The 24,777-nt window shown below is 38.5% G+C and overlaps 1 protein-coding gene across 1 annotated transcript in view; it reads right to left on the reverse strand.

Annotated features, from left to right (window-relative positions):
• Positions 1-24,777, reverse strand: part of PIK3C2G (phosphatidylinositol-4-phosphate 3-kinase catalytic subunit type 2 gamma) — a 196,655-nt gene that overhangs the window by 133,218 nt on the left and 38,660 nt on the right. Inside the window, exons 10-13 of the mRNA XM_021535187.3 lie at positions 23,554-23,587; positions 15,749-15,944; positions 12,827-12,949; positions 5,551-5,682 (exon numbers count right to left, since the gene is read on the reverse strand). Of these exons, the coding sequence (XP_021390862.3) occupies positions 5,551-5,682; positions 12,827-12,949; positions 15,749-15,944; positions 23,554-23,587 (485 nt within the window). The remainder of the gene's footprint in view (positions 1-5,550; positions 5,683-12,826; positions 12,950-15,748; positions 15,945-23,553; positions 23,588-24,777) is intronic.

The following is a 24,777-nucleotide window of genomic DNA, read 5'->3' on the forward strand; positions in this document are numbered from 1 at the left end:
AAGGGAGAGGAGTAGCTGAGAGTAAATGAACATGAATACTAAATTACCCTTTTGAGCTTTCATTACTGCTAATCACTTTAATATTGCTCTGTAAAACTATGAGGGTCTTTAAAAAAGAATATATACAGTGGATTTTTTTTTCTTGGGAAACCTGTGCAGAGAAATGCAAGAAGTATAGGACTCAGAGTTTCTGTAAATGTGTTTGAGACCTTTCCTAAGCTCATTATTTCAACTCATCTACATCTAGAGCAGATGTGGCTAAAGACTGTCCAGGAGACAAAGAAGAATTTTTGCAGGCAGATGGGCTTCCTAGAGATAAAGAAAATTTAATAGGAAAGCAAAAGTCATGCAAAAAAGCAGAGAAAGAAATGAATTATTTCTTAATTAATTCACTTCTTCCATGGGCAGGCAGGTGTTCAGCCATCTCCAGAAGAGCAGGGTCCCATCACAGGTAACAGTGTCTTGGGAAGACCAACACCACCACTCTAAATCTCTCTGCTCTTTCTCCTTTATCCCTCCCATTTTCTACCCTGAGAATGATGTTCCATGGTCTGGAATATCCCTCTGGTTAGTTGGGGTCATCTGTCCTGGCCATGTCTCCTACCAGCAGCCCCCAACTTCCTTGCCAGTGTGGCAACATGAAAAGAAGAAAAGGCCTTGGCTCTGTGCAAGCCCTGCTCAGTAACAAAATCATCTTTACATTATCAAACCTGTGCTCAGCATAAATCCAAAACACAACTCCATACTAGCCACTGAGAAGAAAATTAATTCTACCTCAGCCCAAATCAGCACACCCAGCAAACTTTGGGGCACTGCAGACACAGTCAACAATCCTCAGAACAGTCAGCTTTTGGACACAGAAATGGAACAGCAACAAGTGCATAAATGAAACAGGGAAAAGATCCATTTATATTTTTAGAAAAAGAAGCAGGTGAGAGTGCAGGATCCATTCAGAAAATGAAGGAATTATCATCATGATAACCATATCCTTTAGTGAACAGTCTTCTCCCTGCTGCTTGGTTCTGTTGATGAGCTCAGGAAGGTCACTCCCTATTCTGCCTGCCATTCCAGTTTTTTCCATCTCTGAGGTGAGGGCAATGACCTTTTAAAGACTCCTATAATGATCACAGACACAGAAAATGGCTTTCATGTAACAACTTCACTATCAAGCAGATCAGAAAGCGAACATTCTGCTCTGTGCCTACTGCCATTTATTCATTTTGGAATGACACAGATTCCCTTCTCTTGTTTATTACTGGAGCAAAAATAACCTTCCCGTCTTACTACAGAAGACTACATTGCTATTTAAAAGCAGATCAAGTTATCCTAAGTTGATGAAGTCAACCTTATGCCCTGAAGTCCCCTGGCAGACTTTCCCCACAAAAGGAAAGCTTTGCTCCTTGCTCTGTCTGATTCAAAAACACCAAAATTGTGGTAGAATCAGTGAAGCCAGAGTAATGTGGGGGAATGGTGGGGGACATTGTAACTCTCCAGCTGCCCCAAAATGATGGATTTCTGGTTTGTTAATCAGCTCTGAATCACTAAACTGTTCAGCCCAAGAGACTAACGCAGTTTCTGATGTGAAGGAATGGAAGGTTGGCGCACAGGCTTGCGAACCCTTTTTGATCTGCCTCTAGCATCTAATGAGACTTCTTGATAGAGATGCACCAGCAAAGGCTCTACTGGCACTGATTTAGGGCTGCTGTCGAAAGTCAACTCTCTGACAAGGCTGAGAAAAGCAGATATGATGGCTCACCTGCTGGGCAAGCAGGCAGCAACACTCATTACCATGTTCATTCAGAAATGTATATAACGTTAGAGGAGGGTTACTGCTTAGGCTGAATAAACAGGGAAAATCATGACAAAGTACTGTGTAAAAATAATGTAAGCGTCCTCAAACCTGACATTATAAGTCCCAGAAGTTCAGAGCTGAGGTTAAATTTAAAGGAAATGTAAAGCTGCTATAATCTATAAAAAACTGTTTCCCATATATTACGGCTCAAGCAGTCTTAATTCTGCAATTGAATGATACTCCTATTTGTAATTATAATAACTCCTTTATTATAATTACAAATACTAGAAAATTCAAACTAGAGACAATTTTCAACCACAAGGTAATGCTAAATGTACTGCAGACATTTTTAAGGACCACAACCTCTATCCCCACAGTTTCTAGTTTAAATAGCTTCTCTATATTTGTAGGATAAATTTTGCATTTACATTCATGATTACTTCATAATTTTTGTTCCAGAAATATAAAGTCACAAAAATAGCTTACAAGCAATGATTTTAGAGTAAACAACTCTATTTAGGCAACGCTTGGAGAATACTTTCAGGAAGTAAGTTTGATAAGCAGGAATCCCAACACATGTTTGGCTAAGACTACAGTGTGTATTCAGCAGGTAATCATGTTATAAATCTGCACACTGCAAGAAAAATGTAAGAAAAGTGCAAGATAACACTAGAATTCAGGAAATAATTAAAATTAAGCAAATTTGAAGTTTGCTAAACATCTGTTCACTGACAAGCCTTTAGCAACAACAAAACCCCTAAAGGTGGCCAAATTCTTGAGGAAGTTTTTAGGTATTGTGTGGTTTCAAAATGAGCCAGGTAAAAAGAAGGGATTGCAATATAAAAAAAAATAAGTAATATGCTTTAAATAAAGAGCAAAATTTGTTTCTTTATATATATATATATATATATATATACACTTTTCATCCAATCTGATTAGTATTTTTTAGAGGAGAATGGGAGTGGCAAAATCTCAGCAAATAATTGCAGGCCTTTGATCTGACAAGAGACTTTAACATGGTCATGTTCAAATGCATGAGAAACTTCACACCTCTTGAAACAGATGAAAAGAATTTGTAAAAATGTTAAGTTCATATTTTTTAATCTTCAGTCCAAATTAAATGCAAAGTATTAAAATACAAAGAAGGGATGCAACTGTACAATGAAAATAATTATTTGGGAAAGGAAATTAGATATAAAATTTAAGAAGAGGAGCAAATTCAGAGACTTTTTAATATGGGTTCTTTTGCCCCAACTGATCAAGATTCTAAGTAATACCTTGGAATAAAACAAAACTGTTTTTTTTTTTCCCTTCTCTTTAACATAAGCCAAATAACTTTGAATAGAATTTCTGTGGTCTTAATCAGACAATGATTAAAACTGACAGGACAGGAATGAGGAACAGTATTTTAAAAAAAGGTTTGACTTGTGTTTTTCCAATGTTTAACAAATTTTTTTTTCTTTTTACCAAGCATCCAAATAAGAAAAGAGGAAAAGAGTGTCCTTATCTCCACTGACCCTGAGAAAAGACCAACTAGGACAAGGATTTGAACCAGGACGTTTGATGACCTAGGCAAATACCTCAGGGCCATTGGCTTCTTCAAAAAGCTTATTCCTGTCCTTTCTCCAGTAAATTAAATTCTAGACATAAGAATGCTAAGACTTTTTTAGAACTCAAATTCACCTCTGAGGAAAGTTTTATTTTGAGAAAGTGTTATTTTCCAAGCTAGAAATGTTTTGTCAAAGATTTTCTGGTCAGATTTCTTTAATCTCTTTACACACATTCACAGAGTTTGTTATTTAAAAACCTTAATACCATAATCCTTGCAGTAATACAAGGTGCTCTTGACATATTAGCATGACACTGGAGGTACAAATCTTTTCTTGGTACATACTTCCAAATTCAGAAGTATTCTATTGAAATAAGTCTGGAAGTTTAGTTGCATTCCTGCAGCAAAGGGAGTTTCAGGGCAATTCTTATTTTCAACCCAGTCTGTCTATCAATTGAAATCACAGAGAATGAATAATCCTATGGAGCTGTGGTTGGCCAAAGGAGAAAAAGGCATTCAGGCTTCTTTGTGGTAGTAATTACTGTAATTGCAAATGACACAGCTATCAGATTAGGGGGTGTTGAGCATGCTATTCCTAAATCATTCCTGCAGGAACTCAACCTTGATTTCTGCTTTGAAGGGTCACTTCAGCAGTGATCTCTCCAATTACACAGCAAATGAAAGGAAAGCAGCCCTCCATCCCCCCTTCACTGTGTTCATTCTGCGTTCCAGGAAAGAACAGAGGCATTTTTTAAAGGTCTGAAACTGTCAGGGTGGTGTGGGGATCTACCTAACAAAAACCAATGTGCTTGCTCTGATGGCATACATGAAAAGATATACCTCACAGGGAGCTGAGGATTTTCAGGCCTTCCAAAAGTTATTCCTTTCGGGCTTGAATTATGAAAAAGAAGAAAACCTCCAGAACAACACAGGTCCTCAAGAATGAAATTCTCATATGGGAACCTTTGGAGGTAAATGGGGTAAATGTTCCCTCATTAAGCTATCATGCCTCAAACATATTTCCTGCTTTCTTTAAAAATACATACACAAGGGAAGAGTGAAGTGCCCTTCTTAAGGCTAACTATGAAAGAAAAGTAATTGAATAAATTGTCCCAGCAATCCTTGAAGCAGAGATTTGATTCATGCTTCTTTCCTTCCTTCGAGCTAAGTGCTCTAAACACTAAGTCACAAAAGAACAGAGTAACCTTGAATTTTCTCTGAAAAGATGGAAAAAGCATCTAACCCAGTCCAAATAATTTCCTACACCTCTCAGATTAAAAGTTCAAGGAAGCACAAGGTCTTTCAAATACAGAAAATTAGTACATGCAGTCAGATTTTTTGTTTTATTTTGTTCTGAGCAGTGATTGCCACCATATAGAGAAGGAGATCAAGATGTCTCAAGATAAGGAAAGAGGATAAGGAGAGCAAGATAACCTTAGGAGTGGATGCTAATGCAGAAACTTGGGGGGCTTGAACATATCCCTCTGTTGCACTGAGGGTATTGCAGGGCTATAGAGCCTAAATAAAAATTTCCTATCACTGCAAAGACTCAGTCTAAATTCAAATTTCTCAGTGAAACATATTTAGAGCACTGCAGAAACTTTACCATGTATATTTGTACAACACTGCAGAGACATTGAAAGTAGAAGCACCTTTAAAGCACTGTTACATTGTGTAGTGTGCAGAAGGATGTGGTTAGAAAAGAGAAGAAAGCTTCTAAAGTGGTGTGGAGAGTGAAAAGTGCTCATTGTGGTCACCACTGACTGTCCCAATTTAAGCAGAGTGAAAGTGAGTGAGAGCAGAAAAAAAAAAACCAAACCAAAAAACATCCATTGTGAAGAAGTGTTAAAAGAGTAACCTAAACAAAAAAAAAAAAAAACAAAACAAAAAAAAAAAAAAAAAACAACCTGAGAGGGAGGGAGGGGGAGAGAGAAAAAAAGAGAGATGGAGGAAAAAAGAGACGGGAGAAAAAAAGAGAAGGGAGAAAAAAAGAGAGGGGAGAAAAAAAGAGAGGGGAGAAAAAAAGAGAGGGAGACCCGTTGCTGGGGTTCTTACTGGCACATCAAAAGCAGTTTGCTGTAAGTGACCCTCTCAGTCTTATTACAGGAGGCCTGAAATGAACAATTTTGTCTTTTTATATTTCTCTCAGGTTAAGTGCAACACTATTCAAGAATGATCTTTTCTTTAGGTCATACAAAACCAAACTTACTCTTTTGCATACAATGGGAAGCATGTCCAAGCAAGAACTTCTGTATTTTTAGAGGTACTGTTTAATCCCAGTAGTTTTATTGTCAGCATAGTTTCCCTCGGAAGAGCCTTTATTCGTAGAGGGAAGTTGACCCTAAAAGAGAAACAGAAAAGAGAAAAGATAAAGGCTAAAATATTTGAGCATTGTTACAAGTGGGTTCTTTCTACATTTTTCTAGATGCTCTAACACATATATTGAGCTATAGATTACAGAAATTGCACTCTGAAGGAAACTGCATCTGACAGATCCCTTCAATACATTGATGAGTATTGACAACCCTTAACTTGAGTCACAGCATTTGAGAAAAGGCAGATAAAAACTCATTCACTTCAGTGTAACTACTAGAGCTGGCAAAGGCAGGAAAAACTTAATTAAACTATGCTTTGGAATTACCTTATCGGTGAAAGGCTATTTCACAATAAGGAACTCATTAAGGGAGAATTGTCAAGCAGCAGTTATTGGCTGTCTTGTGTCTTCAGAGGAAAACACCATTTTAAAAGCCAAGAGTTGCTGAATGATAATCATTCTCTTGTTCCGGTGTGCTTTGGTGGTGTGCTATTTCTTAACCATAACTTATGGGCAGATGTTGTCTTAATGACAGATTTGTGTTTTTAGTGAGAAAATTCAGTTTTCATCAATATTAATCTAGACATCATTAGATTGCTTGGTCATTCAGTTCATTGATACAGTTTATGAAAATTTATCTAAAATAATAACTTGGAAATATTCCAATAAGCCAGATATTTTCGTGCTGTATGGAAAGATCACATGTGTAATTACCCACACAAGTCCGCATTTTCTTTTTTCCTGAATAGATAATTTTCCAGCCTTTTCCATGTATATTCAGTAGAACTTCAAATTCCTCAAGTGGAGAGTAAAATTAATTACATTTTTTTCTGTATAAACAAAACCAATATGAGGAGCTAGGAGCTAAAAGGATTATTCCACATTGATAATATAATCATTAAAAAAAACAAAAAATCTGCATAAATTGAGGATTAAGAAAACAGACTAAAAGATATATCTGAGTAATAGAGTGACAGAAGAATGCACCTCAGCAATTTAAAAAATATATAGTCACACTTAAACAGCAAACAAAAGTAAAAAGTGCATTTTAAAACTGTATTAGCCTGTAAAACATAAGAATTATGGGTGCTAGAAGTAAGACTTGGTTATAGTGAAAGGAAAAATCGGCATAAGATTTTGCTCCCAGTTCCAAATTTATCAAATTTCTATTGAATTTAAGAAAGTTTCCTGGAATGTGCTGAGGAGCTACTGAAAGAAATTAGATGGGTTTCAGCTGAAAAATATGAAGTACTCCAAATTAGCATTAATGTCAAAATTTCAGATCAGTCTTCCAACATTTGGAAATTATGCAAATTTGCACACCTCCCTCTTTGAATAACAAAGCAAGACAGCCATTTCTCACTCTTTCTGATTACCATGAACAGCATTGAGAAACAATTCTCTACTGTCTTCCCACGTGTCTCTATTTATAGCTTTCAAGTTTGCTTTCCCTGTCTCATGAACTCTTCCTTACTCATAATTAGTTAGAAACAGTTATTGGGAAACTCATCTGGTTTACCTGCTAAAAATAACTTGCTCTGCCTTTTCACTGAGAGGCCAACAACATTTGTTACATAAAATATATTTGACAGAGCCGACTTTAAAGAACCATTAGCGCTTTGACGAGACAGTAATAAAACCACAAAGACAAGCATTTTGTGATACAGACAATTGTTAACACTCTGAACCCAGAGCAGTGAAGAAAAACTCTCAGTATCATCACTGCAGAAAGCAAATGCTTGCCAGAGTTTCTCTAGGACACATACACCACTACTTCTGGCAGGAAAAGAGCCTGGAAACTCTGACAAGTTACACATCCCAAGAGTTAAAGTATGGGCCAAAGAGGACCAAAATTTCCCTTCTGGAGACATGTGATACACAAAGAGGAATATCTGTATTGCTTTTAAGAACTTGCACTTGTTTTGGTTCACTAATTTGAGATTTCCTGGCCAAGATTTCCCAAGGTTTTTCATGTTTAACATATATTTTTCACAAAAAGCATGTACAGTTTCTTAGTAGTTCAACAGACTATCAAATCTCAAAGCCACCACTAATTAGTTTTTTCTGTCAGACACAGAGAAAATCGCCAACCTCTCCTAAAACATCATTTCTGTAATGCAAAACCAAGACAGAACTTTAATTAATGCCTATCTGAATTCACCCAGCTGGTCTCACCTTTTGTGACTGCAGGAGGCTGAGTCAAGTGAGTGACTAAGAAGAAGGGACGGAACTCTGGCCAGAAATGACACAAAGAATCCGCTCACTGAGCAGGTGCCATTCATAGGTATCAGATAAAGTTATACAACTTGTTTCCTAAAAGCACTCAACACAAAAGAGCTCTGGGGCAGCCCAGAGAGAATGGAACCAAAACAGACAAGCCAAACAAAATAGGGAGATGAGGGAAGACCAGAGCCAAGAAAGTAACTGAGGTGATGAATGGCTGGCTTAATGTTAATTCCATACTTTTTGTCTGAAGGTTTAACATAAATTATGCAGGATGGAAAAAGAGAAGATGTAAATACATCTATAATTACATTTTATTTTATAAATACATTAAGAGCAACCAGCTAAGACCAAAGAACATAATTAAGAGATCTCAGCCACCAAAAAAATGAAAGTGATGAGAAAATAAGGGGGGCAAATTTGGACTTTACACATTGTATGCTAAATGGTACCAGACTGTTTGGACCTTGTTTCAAGAAGACAATCACACTTTCCAAAAGTAATACACAAGTTCTAAAGCAAAACTATACTCAAAAAATAACAGAAGCAGCACTGCACAAGGCAAGCTTCTAAGGAATCAAATTATTCCCATCATTTCTGAGAACATTCTGAGAAAGATCAAATATGATAACAGACTTTAACAGAAGGTCATATTTATAAAAAAACCCGTCAACTTGATGTTTAGACATTAACAGGTTAAAGTACTTTAAAATAGAAATAGAAACTAAATTAATGAAAATCAGTGAATAAAACAAGCCTTGTCTTTGATAGAAGTTCTCTACCTAGATTCCTAATCACCAAAACATTACTTGCCATTTTTTTCCCCTCTGTTCAAATCAATCCTAATGTAAGATTAGAACTCATTTTGGATTAGCCAGGTTTATTTTATGGCCTGAATGATCCATAGCTATATAGAGAATATCTGACTTCCTAATGTAACAGATGCTCTTCCTGCTGACCTTTTACCCCATGCATTTTTAACAGCTGTGATCAGCTTCTCTGGACAACATGTGCTAGGGTCTCACCACCCTCAGAGTAAAGAATTTCTTACTAACATCTAATCTAAACCTCCTCTCCTTTTAAGGCTGCTAGCTGATTTAAGATGCTCACCTGGCATCTCTGTTTTGATTCAAAAAGAGCATTTTTTCACAAAACCCAGTTCTGGATACATGTTATACATACAAAAAACAATGGCATACTTGGTTCCCCAGATTCTCAGCCTGGACCTCAGGACAAGGAGTTCAAGGAACCTCCCCGCATTTATTGAGACTTAAACAAATCTAATTCAATCAATTAGAGACAGAAATTATGTGAATACCTTTAATAGTTGAGGGAAATATTCAAAATCCTGCCAGACAGATATGAATTTTCAGGTTTTTACTTTAAAATCAGTTTGAAATGGATTTTGAATTTTTTTTTTTTAAATCAAGCAGCAATAAAAAGGAAAATGTTGCTCTCACAAACTGATGCTATTATGTTTCACACACTTCTAGATCTGACATTAAGAGCCTCTTACAAGCATCTGTGACCTGTGAAAGAATTTGGTCTGCATATTTAATTTCTTCCTTTTCCAGGAAGATTTGGATGGAATTGTGCACATTTAATAATGATTTTGCAAGGGAGAAATTTCAATTTCATGAAACAGAAGAGGAGCAAAATTTCTGCTTCAGATATTTCTATTCTGTCTTTTGTTTTAGTAAATGTTTTGTAACGTGAATTCCAGAAAAGCATTAGCCACCTTTTAGAAGCCAAAACTGCTCAAAAGAAATATAATCCTCCTCAAAGCCTTCAATGTTAACTGCCTTATGTAATAAGACATTACTCGACTGACACATGGACAAGGTGAAAATTCCTACAGAGGTAAAGGGAATTATATGATTTTTTTAAACACAAGGACAGCAGCTGCTTGCCAGTCATACAAAAGACTGAGGGATAGGTACTTAAATGCTAGGGATACAACTTAGGGTGATGCCTCAGGTTTCAGCTTTTATATTTTTCAGATTCTGCACTGTTTTAGTGTGCATTTCTGAGCTTCATATGAGGGAATGGTGAGCTCTCCTCACAGAGCAGGGGGACAAAACAATTCCTTCTCCAGCTGGGGACCAAGGACAAATTATCCAAATCTCAGGCCCAGGAGCACAAACAACGTGGGCTGGAGAGATAAAAACAAGCAGGATGGGACTGCCTGGGCTGGAGCTGGAATGGGACAATGAACTCCAAGATGCAAATGGAGCAGAACTGATCCCAGTGAGAGCCCCCATGAGCACTCGTGCATTTTGGGACCATTTTGGTTCATCCTGGGTGCAGCCCTGGCTGGGCTCTTGTGCTGCCCAAGGTGGATCCATGGAGGAGATCCTTGAATAAAACCCTGCTTTATTCTGTAACTCTGTCCAGCCTCTGTTCTAGGGCAGCCTTCCCAAGGCATCAAGGGCTTATTTTAAGCTGTAAAATAACTGTCGTGGTTTGACACGGAAAGAGAATTTTTTCCGGAAGGAAGAGGTCAATTTAGATATTGACCAATTGAAAGTAGACACGCCTCTGAGAACACAGAGGGTTAAAAGCAGAATTCCCAGGGGAACTCGCTCTCTTTGGTTCCGGTCAGCGTGCAGTGCAAACCTCCCCTGCCCAGCAATGAGCTGGGTGGGGGCGGGGAAGCCCCATGGCCTGAGAAAGGTAGGCCGAAAGCCCCAAGGGTGGTGGAAGGACTGGAACCGGGCTGGCCCCTGCAGATGGAAGGGTGGAAGAAATCTGGGATGTCTCCATCCCCCCCCAGAATTTCTCTCCCGAGAGGGAGAGAGAAAGAGACAGCAGCAGTTCTGTCAGCAATTCCACCGTGAGGAAGGAGAAGGGGGGGGTGGGAGCTGCAAGGTGCCCAGTGCGTGGGAGTTGCTGGATGTCCGGGCATCGAGCCATCCTGGGAGTTCGGACTTTTAACCCTTCCTTGAGAAATGAAAGCTTTGTGAATTTTCCTTTCCCCTCCTCGGTTTGAAAGAGAGGAAGAGGGACACCTTGGACCCTGGGATGGGATGTTGGAAGGAGGAATTCTAGATGGAAGGGGGACAAGGAGTGGCTTTTGGCTGGACTTTTCCGTGTTAGCCACAACCTGAATCAATCTTCTCCTCCAAGAGGGACTGTGTTTTGGGAGGATGCCAATGAGTCAAAAGACCTGCTTCAGCTGGGAAAAGACAAAAGTGGAGTGAATGGAGAAAAGGTTAGGGAGTTTGTGGTGGCGCCCCCTTGTCCTGGAAAGGAAAGAGAAGAGAAGAAGATCTCTGTTCTTGAGCCCTTGGCCCCAGGGGAAAATGGGGAGGACTGTGGTCCCAAACAATGAAAAACGGAACTGTTCTTTTCTCCCCTCTTGGCAGGGCATCCTTGAAAGGAAAAATCCTAAAAGCAGTCCATCCATGCATTGGTGGTGAGAGCACTGTGCATGGAAAGAAGAAGGGTCACCATGGCAAACTTTTCTCCGGGCAGTGCCATGTGTGACATGGAAGCACAGGATGTGGAGCTGTGTTTCTTGGGGGGTCTGTGGCACAGGAGAGACTCTGTTCCCTCGAAGGACTGAGTATTGATTGTCTGGAGGGTGGAAACCTGACTGGGGTCCAGATTGTGTCTCACTGTGGTTTGTTGGAGTTGGGGGGGAGGGGGGAGGAATGCTTTGCAAGGTTTTCATTTGATCTTTGTCTGGTCTTTTTTTTTCCTTTTTTTCCTTTCTTTTTCCTTTTGTAGTAGTAGCTTAATAAAGTTTTTTTCTGTTATTAAGCTTGAGCCTGCTTTGCTCTGTTCTGGATTCCACTTCACAGCATTCAAGGGAGGGATCACATTTTCATGGGGGCACTGGCATTGTGCCAGTGTCAAACCATGACAATAACTTACTTGGATACTTAGCAGAAGTTCACCCGTTTTGTTTCTTAACCATACACAAACATACTATCTTCCTACATCACTCCACTAAGATAAATTTGTTTGACATGAAAAGCTCTTCTTCCATTTGATCAGTTTGATACTGTTGTGTGTCTCAGAAAAAGGCAAACAGAAGTTGTGGATTGCGCATACAATTACAAATGTAATTAGGAAAAAACTCCAAAAGCAAATCTTTTCAGACTTGTGGCCTTTGCTCAATTCTAATATAACCAAGCTGCTTTCAGATTTAGAATACAGTAAACAGTGATGGAAAATACCAAAAATTTCAAAGATTGCAAATATAAATATGCCACTCTCCAGAAGCTGAAAGAATTCCATATCACCACGAAATCATAAAAAAGGTCTCTCTCTCTCATCTATTGCAAAAATGCTTTTTTTTCATGCCATTGCCTTAAATGAATGCTGATTGAGTGTGAGACAGACAGGTAACAGGCAGCCTTCAACCTAAAATTCCAGTCTCAAAGTAAGGTCCTCATTATAAAACTGCAGATCCTTCTTATTAAAAAAACAAACCAACAAACAACAAAATGGAATAACCCTCCAAAAATTAAACAAGTAAACATACAAATAAAACCCCAACCTAACAACGCAAACATCCTTGTTTGATAAAACAAGAACCTTGAAGAAATGTTGCTGTAGGTTCTCAAGCTGGATTGCAGATGTATTAAAGGTAGATCCAAAAGGTGGAATTCCTCAAAAGAACAGAAAGAGAACCTTTGGTTGCATCTACTTTCAGTTCCAGCATTCCTGGACTCCTCCAGTGAACAAAAGCTATTCACAGTCCAGATCAGTTTAGCTTATTGTCAGACCAGACTTACCTTAGTCCCACTTCCCTGCCTCTGGCTCTCCCATTTCTTTCTCATTCCAATCTCTCCAAGCTTCTCTGAATCCTGTGCAGTTTAAATGGCTCAGAAGAACACCCATAAAAATACGCCGGTTTTGATCTTTTTTTTTTTTTTTTAATGGATATTGAATGTGCAATATCAGTCAGATAAACATATATCAAACACAGACTAAAACTTACTTCTCATTCCAGTCAGCCAGGAAAACGAAGGATTTTTTAACTGGAGTATTTCTGCAAATCTTCACTTGACATATTATCTTCCCAGCATAAGTTAGTAAACAGGAAAAAGAGAAAAAGTTGTAGCTACAAAAGAGAAAAAAATGTTAATTACAATATACTATGTGTTTAGCACAATATATTTGGAGTTAACCACTCAGAAACTTATGAAAATCCATTCTTAGATGAGAAAAAGAATTATAATAAATTCATATCATATTAATATGTGCATGGATGGGTTTCTAAGTTTTGTTTTGTTTTTTTTTGGTTTTTTTTTTTGTTTTGTTTTTTTGTTTTTTTTTTCTCTAAAGTTCAGAATTAAAGACAATTCTTGAAGATACCTGGGGTGTGTTACAAGTTTTTGACATTAATTTTTTTTTTTCATTATTGCAGTGAACAAAAACTTGGACATAAGTGTTGGTACTTGCTCATCCTAGAGTCAACAAGAAATCTCCCAACTCGAAAAATGCATGCAGCTCTGGGGCCCCCAGCACATGAAAGCCATGGAACTGTCAGAGCAGGTCCAGAGGAGGACACAAAGATGCTCAGAGGGTTGGGGCACCTCTCCTGGGAAGACTGAGGGAATGGGGGTTATTCAGCCTGGAGAAGAAAAGGTTCCAGGGGGACATTAGAGCACCCAAAGAGGCAAGGAAGGGATATTGTAGTGGAATACATCACTACAAGGGAATGTAGTGATGGGACAAGGGAAGGCTTTAAACCAAAGTAAGTTAGGTTTAGATTGGATATTAGGATGAAATTCTTTACCCTGAGGGTGGGAAGGCCCTGGCACAGGTTGTCCAGAGCAGCTGTGGCTGCCCCTGGATCCCTGGAATGTCCAAGGCCAGGTTGGATGGAGCTCTGAGCAACGGGAGCTCTGATAATGGGAGATGCCCGTGCCCATGGCAGGGGGTGGAAGGGGATGATCTTTAAGGTTCTTTTCAACCCTGTGATTCTATTTATATCTTCTTTTCCCAATCTGTGTGTAAACAGATTAATACTCAAGAGAATATATATGTTTTTACAGCAGAAGCATAAAAGCCCTCTGTGCTGGCCTTCAGAAAGTGAACTGAGCAGCTTCAGAGTGAAATTTAGGTCTGGTCTCTTGCTTCAAATTTCTCTTACTGAAATCTTTTAAAATATTAGTCAAAATAGATTATAAATAATTAATGTTCCTAATTAGTCTTGTAACTTCCAGATCTTCCTGCCAGGCTCAGCTTTAGACCTCATTCTGGCCAAGAATGATGAACATGGGAAACAGTCAAATGTGAACAGGAAATCTGAGGCAGTCACAGATTGGAGGTGCTTGACTTTGCCATATTGATAAGAATGATGGCTTATCCCTTTCAGAATATTATAATATATTTTATAATTATTGTAGCAGATTTGGGACGGGTTTTTTTCTTTTTTTTTAAATTGAAAGAAAATTATCTGTAGTCTGCAGTACCTATGAGGTATCAGTTCAGAGAAGGAAAAATTACCTTGTAGGAACAGGAAATACATCCCCTAGAGTCTAAACTTTACAGAGAGTTGAAGGATAGCTCAGGAAATATAAGGTTTTCATACAACCAAATTACTAAGTTCTGCTATTTAAATAAAAGTACCGATCCATAATAGAATATATATCATAATGCATATACTTCCCTATAGAATATATTTTATACATTATACATACGTAGGAATATAAACATGTTATAATACATGTTAAAACAGCTGCAAGATCATAATGTGACCTTTGGAAAGGGAACATGAGATCCATGACACTGCCACCATGAATTCATGCAGTACAGAAAAATAAGAATGAGGAGCATGCATATGAACTAGGTCCTTAAAAGAATTTGAGGAAACCAAGTGTTAGAGCAGCAGTTCATATTAAGAAGTCCATGCTAGTTATGATTATTGGAAAGACTGGAAAGAGAGATTAGGAGGAAGAAAGATTCTCGTTTTTATGTGCTACAACATAGCATTCAAGTCATCAGTGGCCTTTAGGCTATGTGTAATATCACATTTTTCTGGTAAAAGATAAAATTCGGTGGGAATGGTATAACCATCTTAAATCAGGATAGTGATTATAGTACTGTATTTAGTACCTTAACTAATGCAAAGCCCCTCAGATTTTTGTTAAATAGCTAATTACAAACAATGCTGTATAGTACAGTCTTGTGCTCACAGACTGATGCAAATGATCCCACAATCATTTGGGATTGAAGGTAAAGAGGGAGCAGTGGGAAAATTAACAAAAACTTTGAGAACAACTTTTTGACTCATAAAAATAATGCTACCAGACTCTGCTCACCTGCCCCCCTTTGATCACACTGGAGTGATCAATGAATGAGTGATCAAAGATGGTAAGAACCCCAGCTTCGCTCAGACTAGGAAAAGCAACTACTTGATGAGATGACTAATTTTACCAAATTTGAGCAATGCAGAAGATAGTATTTCTGTTAGCTTTTTATTAAATTCTCCTTTTTCTATCAAAATTATATTTCTATATTTCTATTCTTTTGTTTTCCTGTGTTATGCTGATAGTAGGTATACTTAGATCTCTAAACTTCAATCACACCTATGAAGGACATCACCAATTCAGGTGCTTGGCCACATGACAAGGTTTGAACAAACCAAGAGCAAAAATTGCTGAGAAAGCCTCACTGAGACTGGGCTCAAGCAAAAACACCCCTCTGCTTCGCTTGGCAAGCTGGCCTCCAACCCTTCCAGTTACTTGTCCTGCTGAGACCACACCAATTCCCAGTCCAAACAGCCTTGGTGTGCATCACACAGTCTCTGACATTAATTTAGGATCACCACCAAAGCAGCAGAGTTGAGCTGGTGTCTGTGAAAAATTATTTTTGTCAAAGAGACAAGATATCTTCTTATGAACCCTCCTCCTACCTCGTCACCCAGGCTTCTGGGATGTTATGGGCAGCACAAACACTGAAGCTCAGCTGGGAATTTAGGCTGATGTCTGCACATAGAGGGCTCCTAGGAATGCTGGCAAGCTGGAAGTTTACATCAAAGCTGCTGCTGTAGACATGGATGAGACGAGAGATGGCCATGGAGAGCTCAGTCACAGCAGCTTCTATTAACACTGAGAGGAGACAGAGGAATAAATAAAGGTTAGCAATAGGTCATTTACGAAAAACTATAGCTATCCTAAACCATCAGTTATGGCTTTGAAATGCTTCCTAATAAAATTGAATTAAAATTACATAACCTGCAACTGAAGCCAATTAGCCATCTGTGCTTCTGAAACTGGCCTTAGCTCATTTCTGGTGTATCATTAACAGACTTTCATTACAGAGCTTTCAAATTAAGGCATTTTCAAATTAAGGCATTTTCAACTACAGCAAGCTACTGGGTACCTCAGATATGCCATTTCAGTCTTAGAATTTTTGTGCTGGAAGTATTTTTTTAAGTAGGTATTTTGTCATTTCAGCAGCTAAGTAGCTACTTACTTCAAGGGAACTGGCAAGGCAGCAGTAGGAGGAAGAAAAGGCACTGGTTAAATTTTAAGACTATAAAGCTGTTGCAACTGTAGGTAAACCGTTAATAAAACATATAAAACAGCAGCCACAATCAGAAGAAGTTGGCATTCAGTTGGTCATGGGTTGGTGATAATACTTCACAAAAATGGACACTAAAATGTATATCTATACAAACAGGTATGAAATGTAGGCTGTACCCCAATTTATACCACACCTCTATTTATGTCATTCCCTCTGCCTTCAGCTCTGCAGTACCTTTTTTTTTTTTTTTTTTTTCCCCTGCAATTACTGGCTTTTATCCATCTTCCCTCTCTGTTTTTGGAGCAGCCTGATTGCCAGTGTAAATTCAAACCCCCAGTCCTGGCAGCCTCCATCAAGTGAAGAGAGCTGTTAAGAGCACTCATTTCTCAAGCATAGGCTAGGTTGAGAGAGAAAGTGTCAGAATACATTGAATTGTTCCAAGATCAGGCCGATTTGTCTTACAAGAGGAAAACCCCAAATTCTACTTTTTTTACCATTCTAACTCACATTTTTCTACATGATCAAGAGCACACTCTCACCACCTGTTAAAAGGTCTTGAAATATTCCCTGGACTTCTCTGGCCACTGAAATTAGCAGCCATCTATCAGCTCATAGTGTCTATTGAACAAAAAAAGAAAAGAAAAAGAAGAAACAGCCTAAGGAATAGGAAGTCTGAGACTCCCATTAGTCTTTTTATCCTTGGGAAAGGTGCAACACTCCTGCCCAACATCAGATATAGATAACACCATTCCCTGGACTTAGCTATCCCTGTTTCCTAACAGAAATATTTCCAAAAAACCTTATCCTCAGTCAGGAATTATGTTCTCCTTCTTTGACACCTTTTTCCTTTAACCCAGATCTATTGAGTCACAAAATGCCTTGCAAACAGTCCAAAGAAATAATTTATCTTAATTTCATAAATTTTAATTATATAACAATAGAAATACACATAAAATTGAAATAGTTTGATGTAAAATTAGGTTTTCTTCTGAAAATACTGACAGCAAATTATTATAGGCTAGAGTACTACACCTTCTAATGTGATCATCCACCACATATGAAAACTGAATCATTTTAGAGATCAACAGGTTAAAAAAACTCAATCCTTCTACTGTCTCTGTCTACCACTTGGTTTTAATAGCCTTTTTTGTTTATACTCTTTAGCATTTCCACCATTTATCATCCTTCACCACAATAGTTTTGAAAAAATCTTTGGCTCTAGTGATTTTTTCTGTAAACACCATTTAATTCTCATTCCCAGTCCACTTGGATGTGTAATCACTTAGTAACTACAAACTAATTTTTAATATGCACTGAATTCTTTACACTCCAAGAACTTACCCATAGTGATACACATGGAACATTCTTAAGAGGTCTGGAAGAGGATATTAGCTGACTGTTATTTGAACCAGTATTTTTTCTGAAAAGTAGCACACTACTTTTTTGTTAGAGACCAACAGCTCTTGGGGAGCTTCCTTGTTTCCAATCTGTTCAAAGTGGTTGACAGGCAAATTTAGTATAATAGCAAACCTCTTATTTATGAAAATTGGCTTGTTGAAGTCAATGATTTCTGAATAGAACCTTCTCAGTGTTTTCTCCAAAAGAGGGTAAAAGGTAGTTCAGTTCCCTGAAAATGTACAGTTTTAACACAATCTGCATTCTAGTTGGTAAAGCAACGTTTCAGATTTTGTCTCCAGAACAAGAAGTAATGTATTCTGTCTCAGCTAAGCCACAGATAGAAGGGAATACTCTATGAGCAAAGGATTCCCAAATAATAAAGTAATGAGAAAATACACAATGGAGTGTTTTCCATAACAGAAAATGCACATGCACCAGACAAGGAAGTGATTAAGATGCAAGATGACTATTACTACATCCAAGCTGCCCTGTCCATTGACCATGATGGCAGAAAATTTATTTTCGTGGTTTACCTGAGTCACAAAACTGATGTCAGATGTGTAAAAACCAGACAAGCATACAAAACCAAACAAAATCCCTCAACTGGCTTGTAAGGGGTGAAGACAGCAGTGGAACAACTTGTGGGCAATAGTTTCACTGCCTGCCAAGGGAGACAAATAGCCTTCAGCATTATTTATCTAATGATTAGAACATACAGAATGAAGATATTTTCAGGAACAGAATTCCTTGGCTTTAAGCAAATGTCTAAGTATAATCTGCTCTGTAGGTCCAGGAATTTTTTCAACATTAAGTTTCTTATTCTTGCTAGCTCTCAGTTATAAAACAGTCTATGGTTTCTGTGCCAGAATCAGCCCTTTTCCAACCCCCATTCTTCAGTCATTAGGACCAGTAGCAATTAGCTGAATTAGAGGGAAACATCTTGGGTAGTCTGTAAACATCCATTACTCAAAAAACTTGGTCAGCGTTTTCTCCCTGTATTTTAATGAGCTGCTGAATAGGATATGGTAGGCCGAAATTATATCTCCCATTCATGAAGCCAGAGAACTTTTACTGCTTTTTATGCCTTTTAATAAATCTCAGCTGAGAAAGGACTGGTGTTTCACTGATCTACACAGGACTTGATACAGAAGATTCAGAGTTTCAGCTACATCAAAACCTGTTTTCTAGAAAGGTGTCCCAGGGATATCCAGTATGTAAGAGACAATGAAAGGACCACATTGCAAAGTGAACTGTGACCAAGATTAATAGTCTCACAACTCAAATCTCGTGATTTATTCCTGGTGTGAAATTATTTGCCACCACCTTCTCACTAAAGGTGAAGAGAAATCTGACATGCAGAAGTGAGAGGAGAACCAGGGAAGTGAACTTTAACCACAGCTGCCAGATATGCTTATTTCTGACAGGTTCCTGTTCCTTGTGTAGGAAATCTGAAGGAATAAATTCTACCTCTGGTGAGAAACAGAACAACCCTCAGTCCTGAAAGGGTTAATGAATACCCCTGCAAGTGCCTTCACGATTTAGTAAGGAATATAGTAACTTATTCCTTACACAAGCCCACCCACTTTTTCCTCTCAGTCCAGTATTACGATTCCTATATTATTTTATTGCCAGATCTTGCACTTTGCTATTCCTGCACCAGCAGATAATGTCAGTTCAACACATGTTAAACACTTTCTTTGACCTGTACACGTTTTCTCCAGGTAAAACATGACAAAAATCTGGCTGAACAGAATTTGGAATGAAAGCTTATGACCCTTTTGACAGATTAAAAATACTTTTGAGAAACAGATCTTGATTTTTTCCTTTCCAACTTATTTTCAGAGATGAAAGAGCAAGGTCCTGAATACAGTTTAGGACATAGACACAAAACCCTAAAACCAACCCAAACTAAAGAAAAAAGAAACCCACCTGACCTTTAAGTAAAATGCTAAGTAGTATTCATTCTGTAATAAGAAAGAGGAAGAACACGACAAGGCTGTAATCTGATCTACTGATCAGATGCAGTTTGCAAGCACCAGCATTTACTGGATTGTTTTCTCCTACTAGTTGAAGGATCCTATAGATTATTCCTTGAAAGCAACTTAAAAATCTCCTGCTGTCCTGGTATCAAAAATGTCTCTGCTCCTATATAGTTTATAAAGCCTTGATAATTTCTGCCTACTTTTTGTGCAGAATTAGGGGGTTGTAGTTATTTAAAAATCGTTCATGATTAAAAAGCCTCTGGCTATAGGGACAATATATCAGGATGCAACACAACAACAACTTAGAGGTGAGGAGTTGTGTTCTGGTTTGGAAACAATGCAGCAGGCACATAGACAAATGAAACTAAATCAATAAAAATCCCTTAAGATTTTTCCATATTGTGAAACAAAAAGAGTTTTTCCCAAAACAAAAGTGTAATGGGTTTGTGCTAAGAAAGGAAGAAAAAGAATTTTTCAGCTCGCTAACAACATAAAATCCACTTCCCTCCTTTTCTCCCTTTTTAAAATCTTTTTTTAAAAAAGCCTTTCTTTTGGGAATGCTTTTATTATCAGGTCTAGAAATAAGTTTCAAATCCCAAGCAGAGTTAGAGAAGCTTTATAGTCTTAATGTAATGATGACTACATGACATGTATTGTAAGCATTACCTTCCTGCATTCACCCTAAAAGATAACAACTCCAGCAATTCAGTTGGAAAAGACTGTTGATTCAATATCATCAGTTCCTGGTGCATACCAGATCTTCTGGATGGGTCCCAGAGAACTACTGATCAAATTCTGAAAGCTGCTTATTATGCCTGATCTGATGAAATCCCTGCCCTAAGCAGCAAGGCTGTAGACATGGAATAAATATTCATTCATCAGCTTTTGAGAGCCACACACAGACTCAGGTCTGCACCAGCCTGCAGCCTTTTCACACTCTGGATTGCAGCAAACTCCAATGCTAAGTCTCCATTAACATGAGTAATCTTCATTTTCTGTGAACACTTGATGCTGCAGAAAGATACTCATGTCTAGAAATGCCTATAGTTCCTCCCATTTAACAAGAAATAAAATATTTTGGGCACTAAAACTTGAATATAATCTTCTAAGGACTTCATAGAGAGGAAAAATTACATGATCCAGGCTTAAGCATAATGTGGATAAGTATTGCTTTATTCACAGCTGTGGCATAAATTGTTCCTCAGAGATAACACTGTTAATAGAGGCAGTTATTGGAACACTAAATCAAGGCTAGATACTTTGAATATAGTGTTTGACTTGCTTAGTCCATGGTGAATGACTTAATAAACCTCTGAAAATCTGTTAACAACGAGCAAGGTTAAGGCAGCTTCTAAACAAGGTTTTAAGTAAGGCTTTAATTTTAATAGTATCCTTTATCTTCTTCTCTTTTGTGGTAGAGAGAAGCTATAATGGAGATAAACAAAACTCTTATGATACTCAGGGTAATAATCATCTCTTGGGGAAAAAAGGAGAAAGGAAACATTATTAGTTGGAGTAACTGCTGCTCTTGCTGTTAAAATTTGATCCTGTTTTCTTCAAGATAAACATGAATACATATCAGGAACAGAAAGGAACAGTAAAAATGGGAAATCCAGTCTGTCTCTTCCTCAGCTGTCAATTCTGACTTCATCTGCAAATGTGCAGCTTTAGGAAGGAAAGCACATGGGTTTTAGCTTCCCAGAGATCTGGAAATGTGTAGCAGCACTGAGCTAAGGCTATGATTTTCCTTTAATTTTGGCTCACAGGCTTGCAGATTTTTGCACACCTGCAATCCTAGACAGCTAAGCACAATGAAGTAAAAAAAGGGTGGGAGGCAAATGAGGTGGAAACAGAAGCACAAAGATGAATTTGGCAGGAGCTTACAACTCACCACTTATTTGGCTTTTACTTCTAGCTTCAGCAGGTGAAAATATCATCTGGATTCCTCTCAAGGTTAGTGTTCCTAGATCAGCAGCATTATCATGAAGGTGAGCACTGACAAGACAGGGACTAAGGAAAACTTCTGATGCCCAAAAGAGAAGATGCAATATGGTTTTTCCCCATGTTTGGGAATTCAGCCCTAGGTTCCTGCAGATCAGTTTTGGTCATTGCACTCACACTTGGCTTTTCTCAGATATGTTCTTAACTCCAGCTTTGACATGCTAGCTCATTAGCCTAACTTTAAATATTTGGCTGACTTTTAGTCTATTTAGTTTATGTATTATGTGCAGATGTAAGACATGTAGCATGTCAAAACATACATGAAATGGAAATTTGGTTACCTTGAACAAATTTGAATGCAGGCTTCTCCACAGAATGACTAATGGTTTGGCAAGTTCTGACTTGCTATCAGTAAATTGCAGTTTCTAATCTTACACTACCAAAAGGATTCTGCAATTGTTATGAAATGAGGGTGTGCCAAAACCAAAGAAATCTTCACACTTGACGATTTCCTGGCATAAATAAATAGGTACAGAGATGTAGGGAGTAAACACTGATTCCTTCAGTGTTACTCAATAACTGAGATTTTCCTTGAGAGACCTGCTGATTCAATGAAGTTCAAATTTAGAAATACCTGTAGTCAGAGGAGTGTTTAAAATCCATTCCAATTACATTTTCTGAACAGTGTGTGAAGGAAGATGTTTCTCAGGTAGATGCCTATTAGTAGCTATTGATTATTTTTAACATGAGCAATTAGCTGCCATTGAGAGTGTTAACACATGGGAAAAAGGAGTATATCCAAGAAAGAAGAGTCCTACAGACTGAATTTACCTTCTCCCCCCTTCTGCACCTGCATGGGTTTTTTTTCTTCCCACTCTCCTGGCCTTCCAGCTGCTTAGCTTCTCCTGCCATCTTACAAATTGAATTGTTGTTTCCCTTCTCTGCTGTTCATGACTTTGAATAATGCAGAAACAAGCCTAGCATTTGGAAACCTGTATTTGAAGCAATTGTATGTTTGAAAGACTGCTGAAATAATTGCAGTTGCTTCAACTTTTTTGCATCTCTGAGCACATTGCAGTCGAGAAGAGCAAAGGAAAAGACTACCTCAGAGGACATTTTTTCCTCCAACAAAATGGAGAGAGACCAATTCCTTCCATAGCCCACCCCAGTGCTCAGCTGGAGGGAGGGCCCTTGGATAGTACCCATGCAGCATCCCCAGCTGCATTTGGGCAGCCACAGAGGGCTAGAGCAGCACCTGATGAGGCTGTTCCCTCCTGGAACCCAGCTCCTGGCAGAGCAGACTCTTGCTCCTCCTTTGGTCTGAGAGGGGCTGACAGTGCTGGGCACCTCTGAGTCAGTGAGAATTTAAAAAGGCAGTTTATAATTTTGTCCATTACTGTTAATTAATATAATCTTCTTATGACAATCATTAGACAAGACACTGTTTATACAGCAAAAAATCACAAAGAACTAAAGCTTACAGAGGGGGGAATTAAAGTTATTGGAGTCAGGTGGAAAAGTCACACAGAAAAATAATTTTTCAGGCTTCCATGAAGTTCATTATTTTCCCTTTTCTCCACAATGAAAGTTGTGATTAAAGAAAACTACCATGACCACCACCACCTCAAGTCAGTTCTTTCACTCTGCTACTCATTCTCCATGTTTGAGTCTCCAGATTATTTTGTGGAAATGCTGTTTTATTTACACTTTTAGAGCACTTCAACTTATCATAATTACATTATAATACACCTTAACATGTAAACATCTGCAATATGCCCACACAAACAGATTAGTAAAACAAACAAATAGCAAAATGTGTGTTTTTTGATTATACACCTTGAATTAAGAGACTTTAAAAAATCCACTCTACCTTTGCCTGGTGTTTCCACACTTTGAAGAGAATTCTACAAAGACAAAACCAGAGAGGAAAAAAGTAATCAGTCACTTCAGAAGAGACTAGGTAGAAGTTCTAATGGTTGTAGGAGTAGAAAATACAGTGGAAAGGGGGAAGAATTTAGATTTATTGTAACGTTATGATGACACAAGACATGACTGGGATTCAGGGCACCAGGACCTGCTTCCTCTACCACCTCAGCCAAGCCACTTAGACCTGATTTCTGACAGTATTTGGGCATGTCAAGGTAAAAGAAGCACTCATCAAATGTGCTCACATTTTCTCAGCCTCCACAGTGGTACAACAGAGATAAGAATTCCCTCTCCACCCCTTTGCAAACGTTATACAATCAGACATGAAGCCCAAAGGGAAGAGTCTTGGCATCCTCTCAAAGGTGAGGAGCAGCAAGTCTCCGCTCAAGTGGCCTCCATTTCACCTCCTCCTGTGCCAGATCAGTGAAAATAGCTGTGCTCTTCAAAGGCCTCTGAGCAGACAGCTGACCAGAGGTGGCCAAAGGGAAATATTGAGTGAGGAGAGACCTCAAAGTGCTCTCCAGCTTCCTCAGGAGGGCAAGTGACAGGCACTGATGTCTTCATCTGGTCATCAGTGACAGGACCCAGGGGAATGACATGAAGCTGTGGCAGGGGAGGTTCAGTGGGTATCAGGAAAAGCTTTTTCACCCAGAGAGTTGAACAGGCTCTCCATGGAAAAGGCCATAGCCCCAAGCCTGACAGAGTTCTGGAAGCATTTGACAACACTTTAAGGCACATGGTGTGATTCTTGGGGTGTCCTCTGCAGGGACAGAAGTTGAACTTGGATGATTCTTGTGGAACCCTTTCAACTCAGCACACTTTAGGATTATCTGAGTCTATGGTCAGACTTGTATCTACAAGCAACACAAAAATAAGTGGCAAATCTTGACCAGAGAGACTGCAAAGTTAATTCTGCACCTCAGTATTGCCTCTGGCTCTCACTGTTTGAACCCACATCCCTGTAAGGTTTTCTGCCCTTCAAAGTCATTAATCTCTTGGAGTATGCTTCATGTTAGTACATATGTATTCAGCATGATGCTTCTTAAAAATTACAATGCATGCAGAGGTGGCAGAAGAAATACAATGCTGGATGTTACACTCTCCCTCTGGCACCCAGCTTGGAGCTGCCAGCATTTGTCTGGTGAAGATGAACAGAAGTTGTTGAATG

The sequence above is a fragment of the Lonchura striata genome, chromosome 5 (assembly GCF_046129695.1).
Source record: "Lonchura striata isolate bLonStr1 chromosome 5, bLonStr1.mat, whole genome shotgun sequence".
Lineage (NCBI taxonomy): Eukaryota > Metazoa > Chordata > Aves > Passeriformes > Estrildidae > Lonchura > Lonchura striata.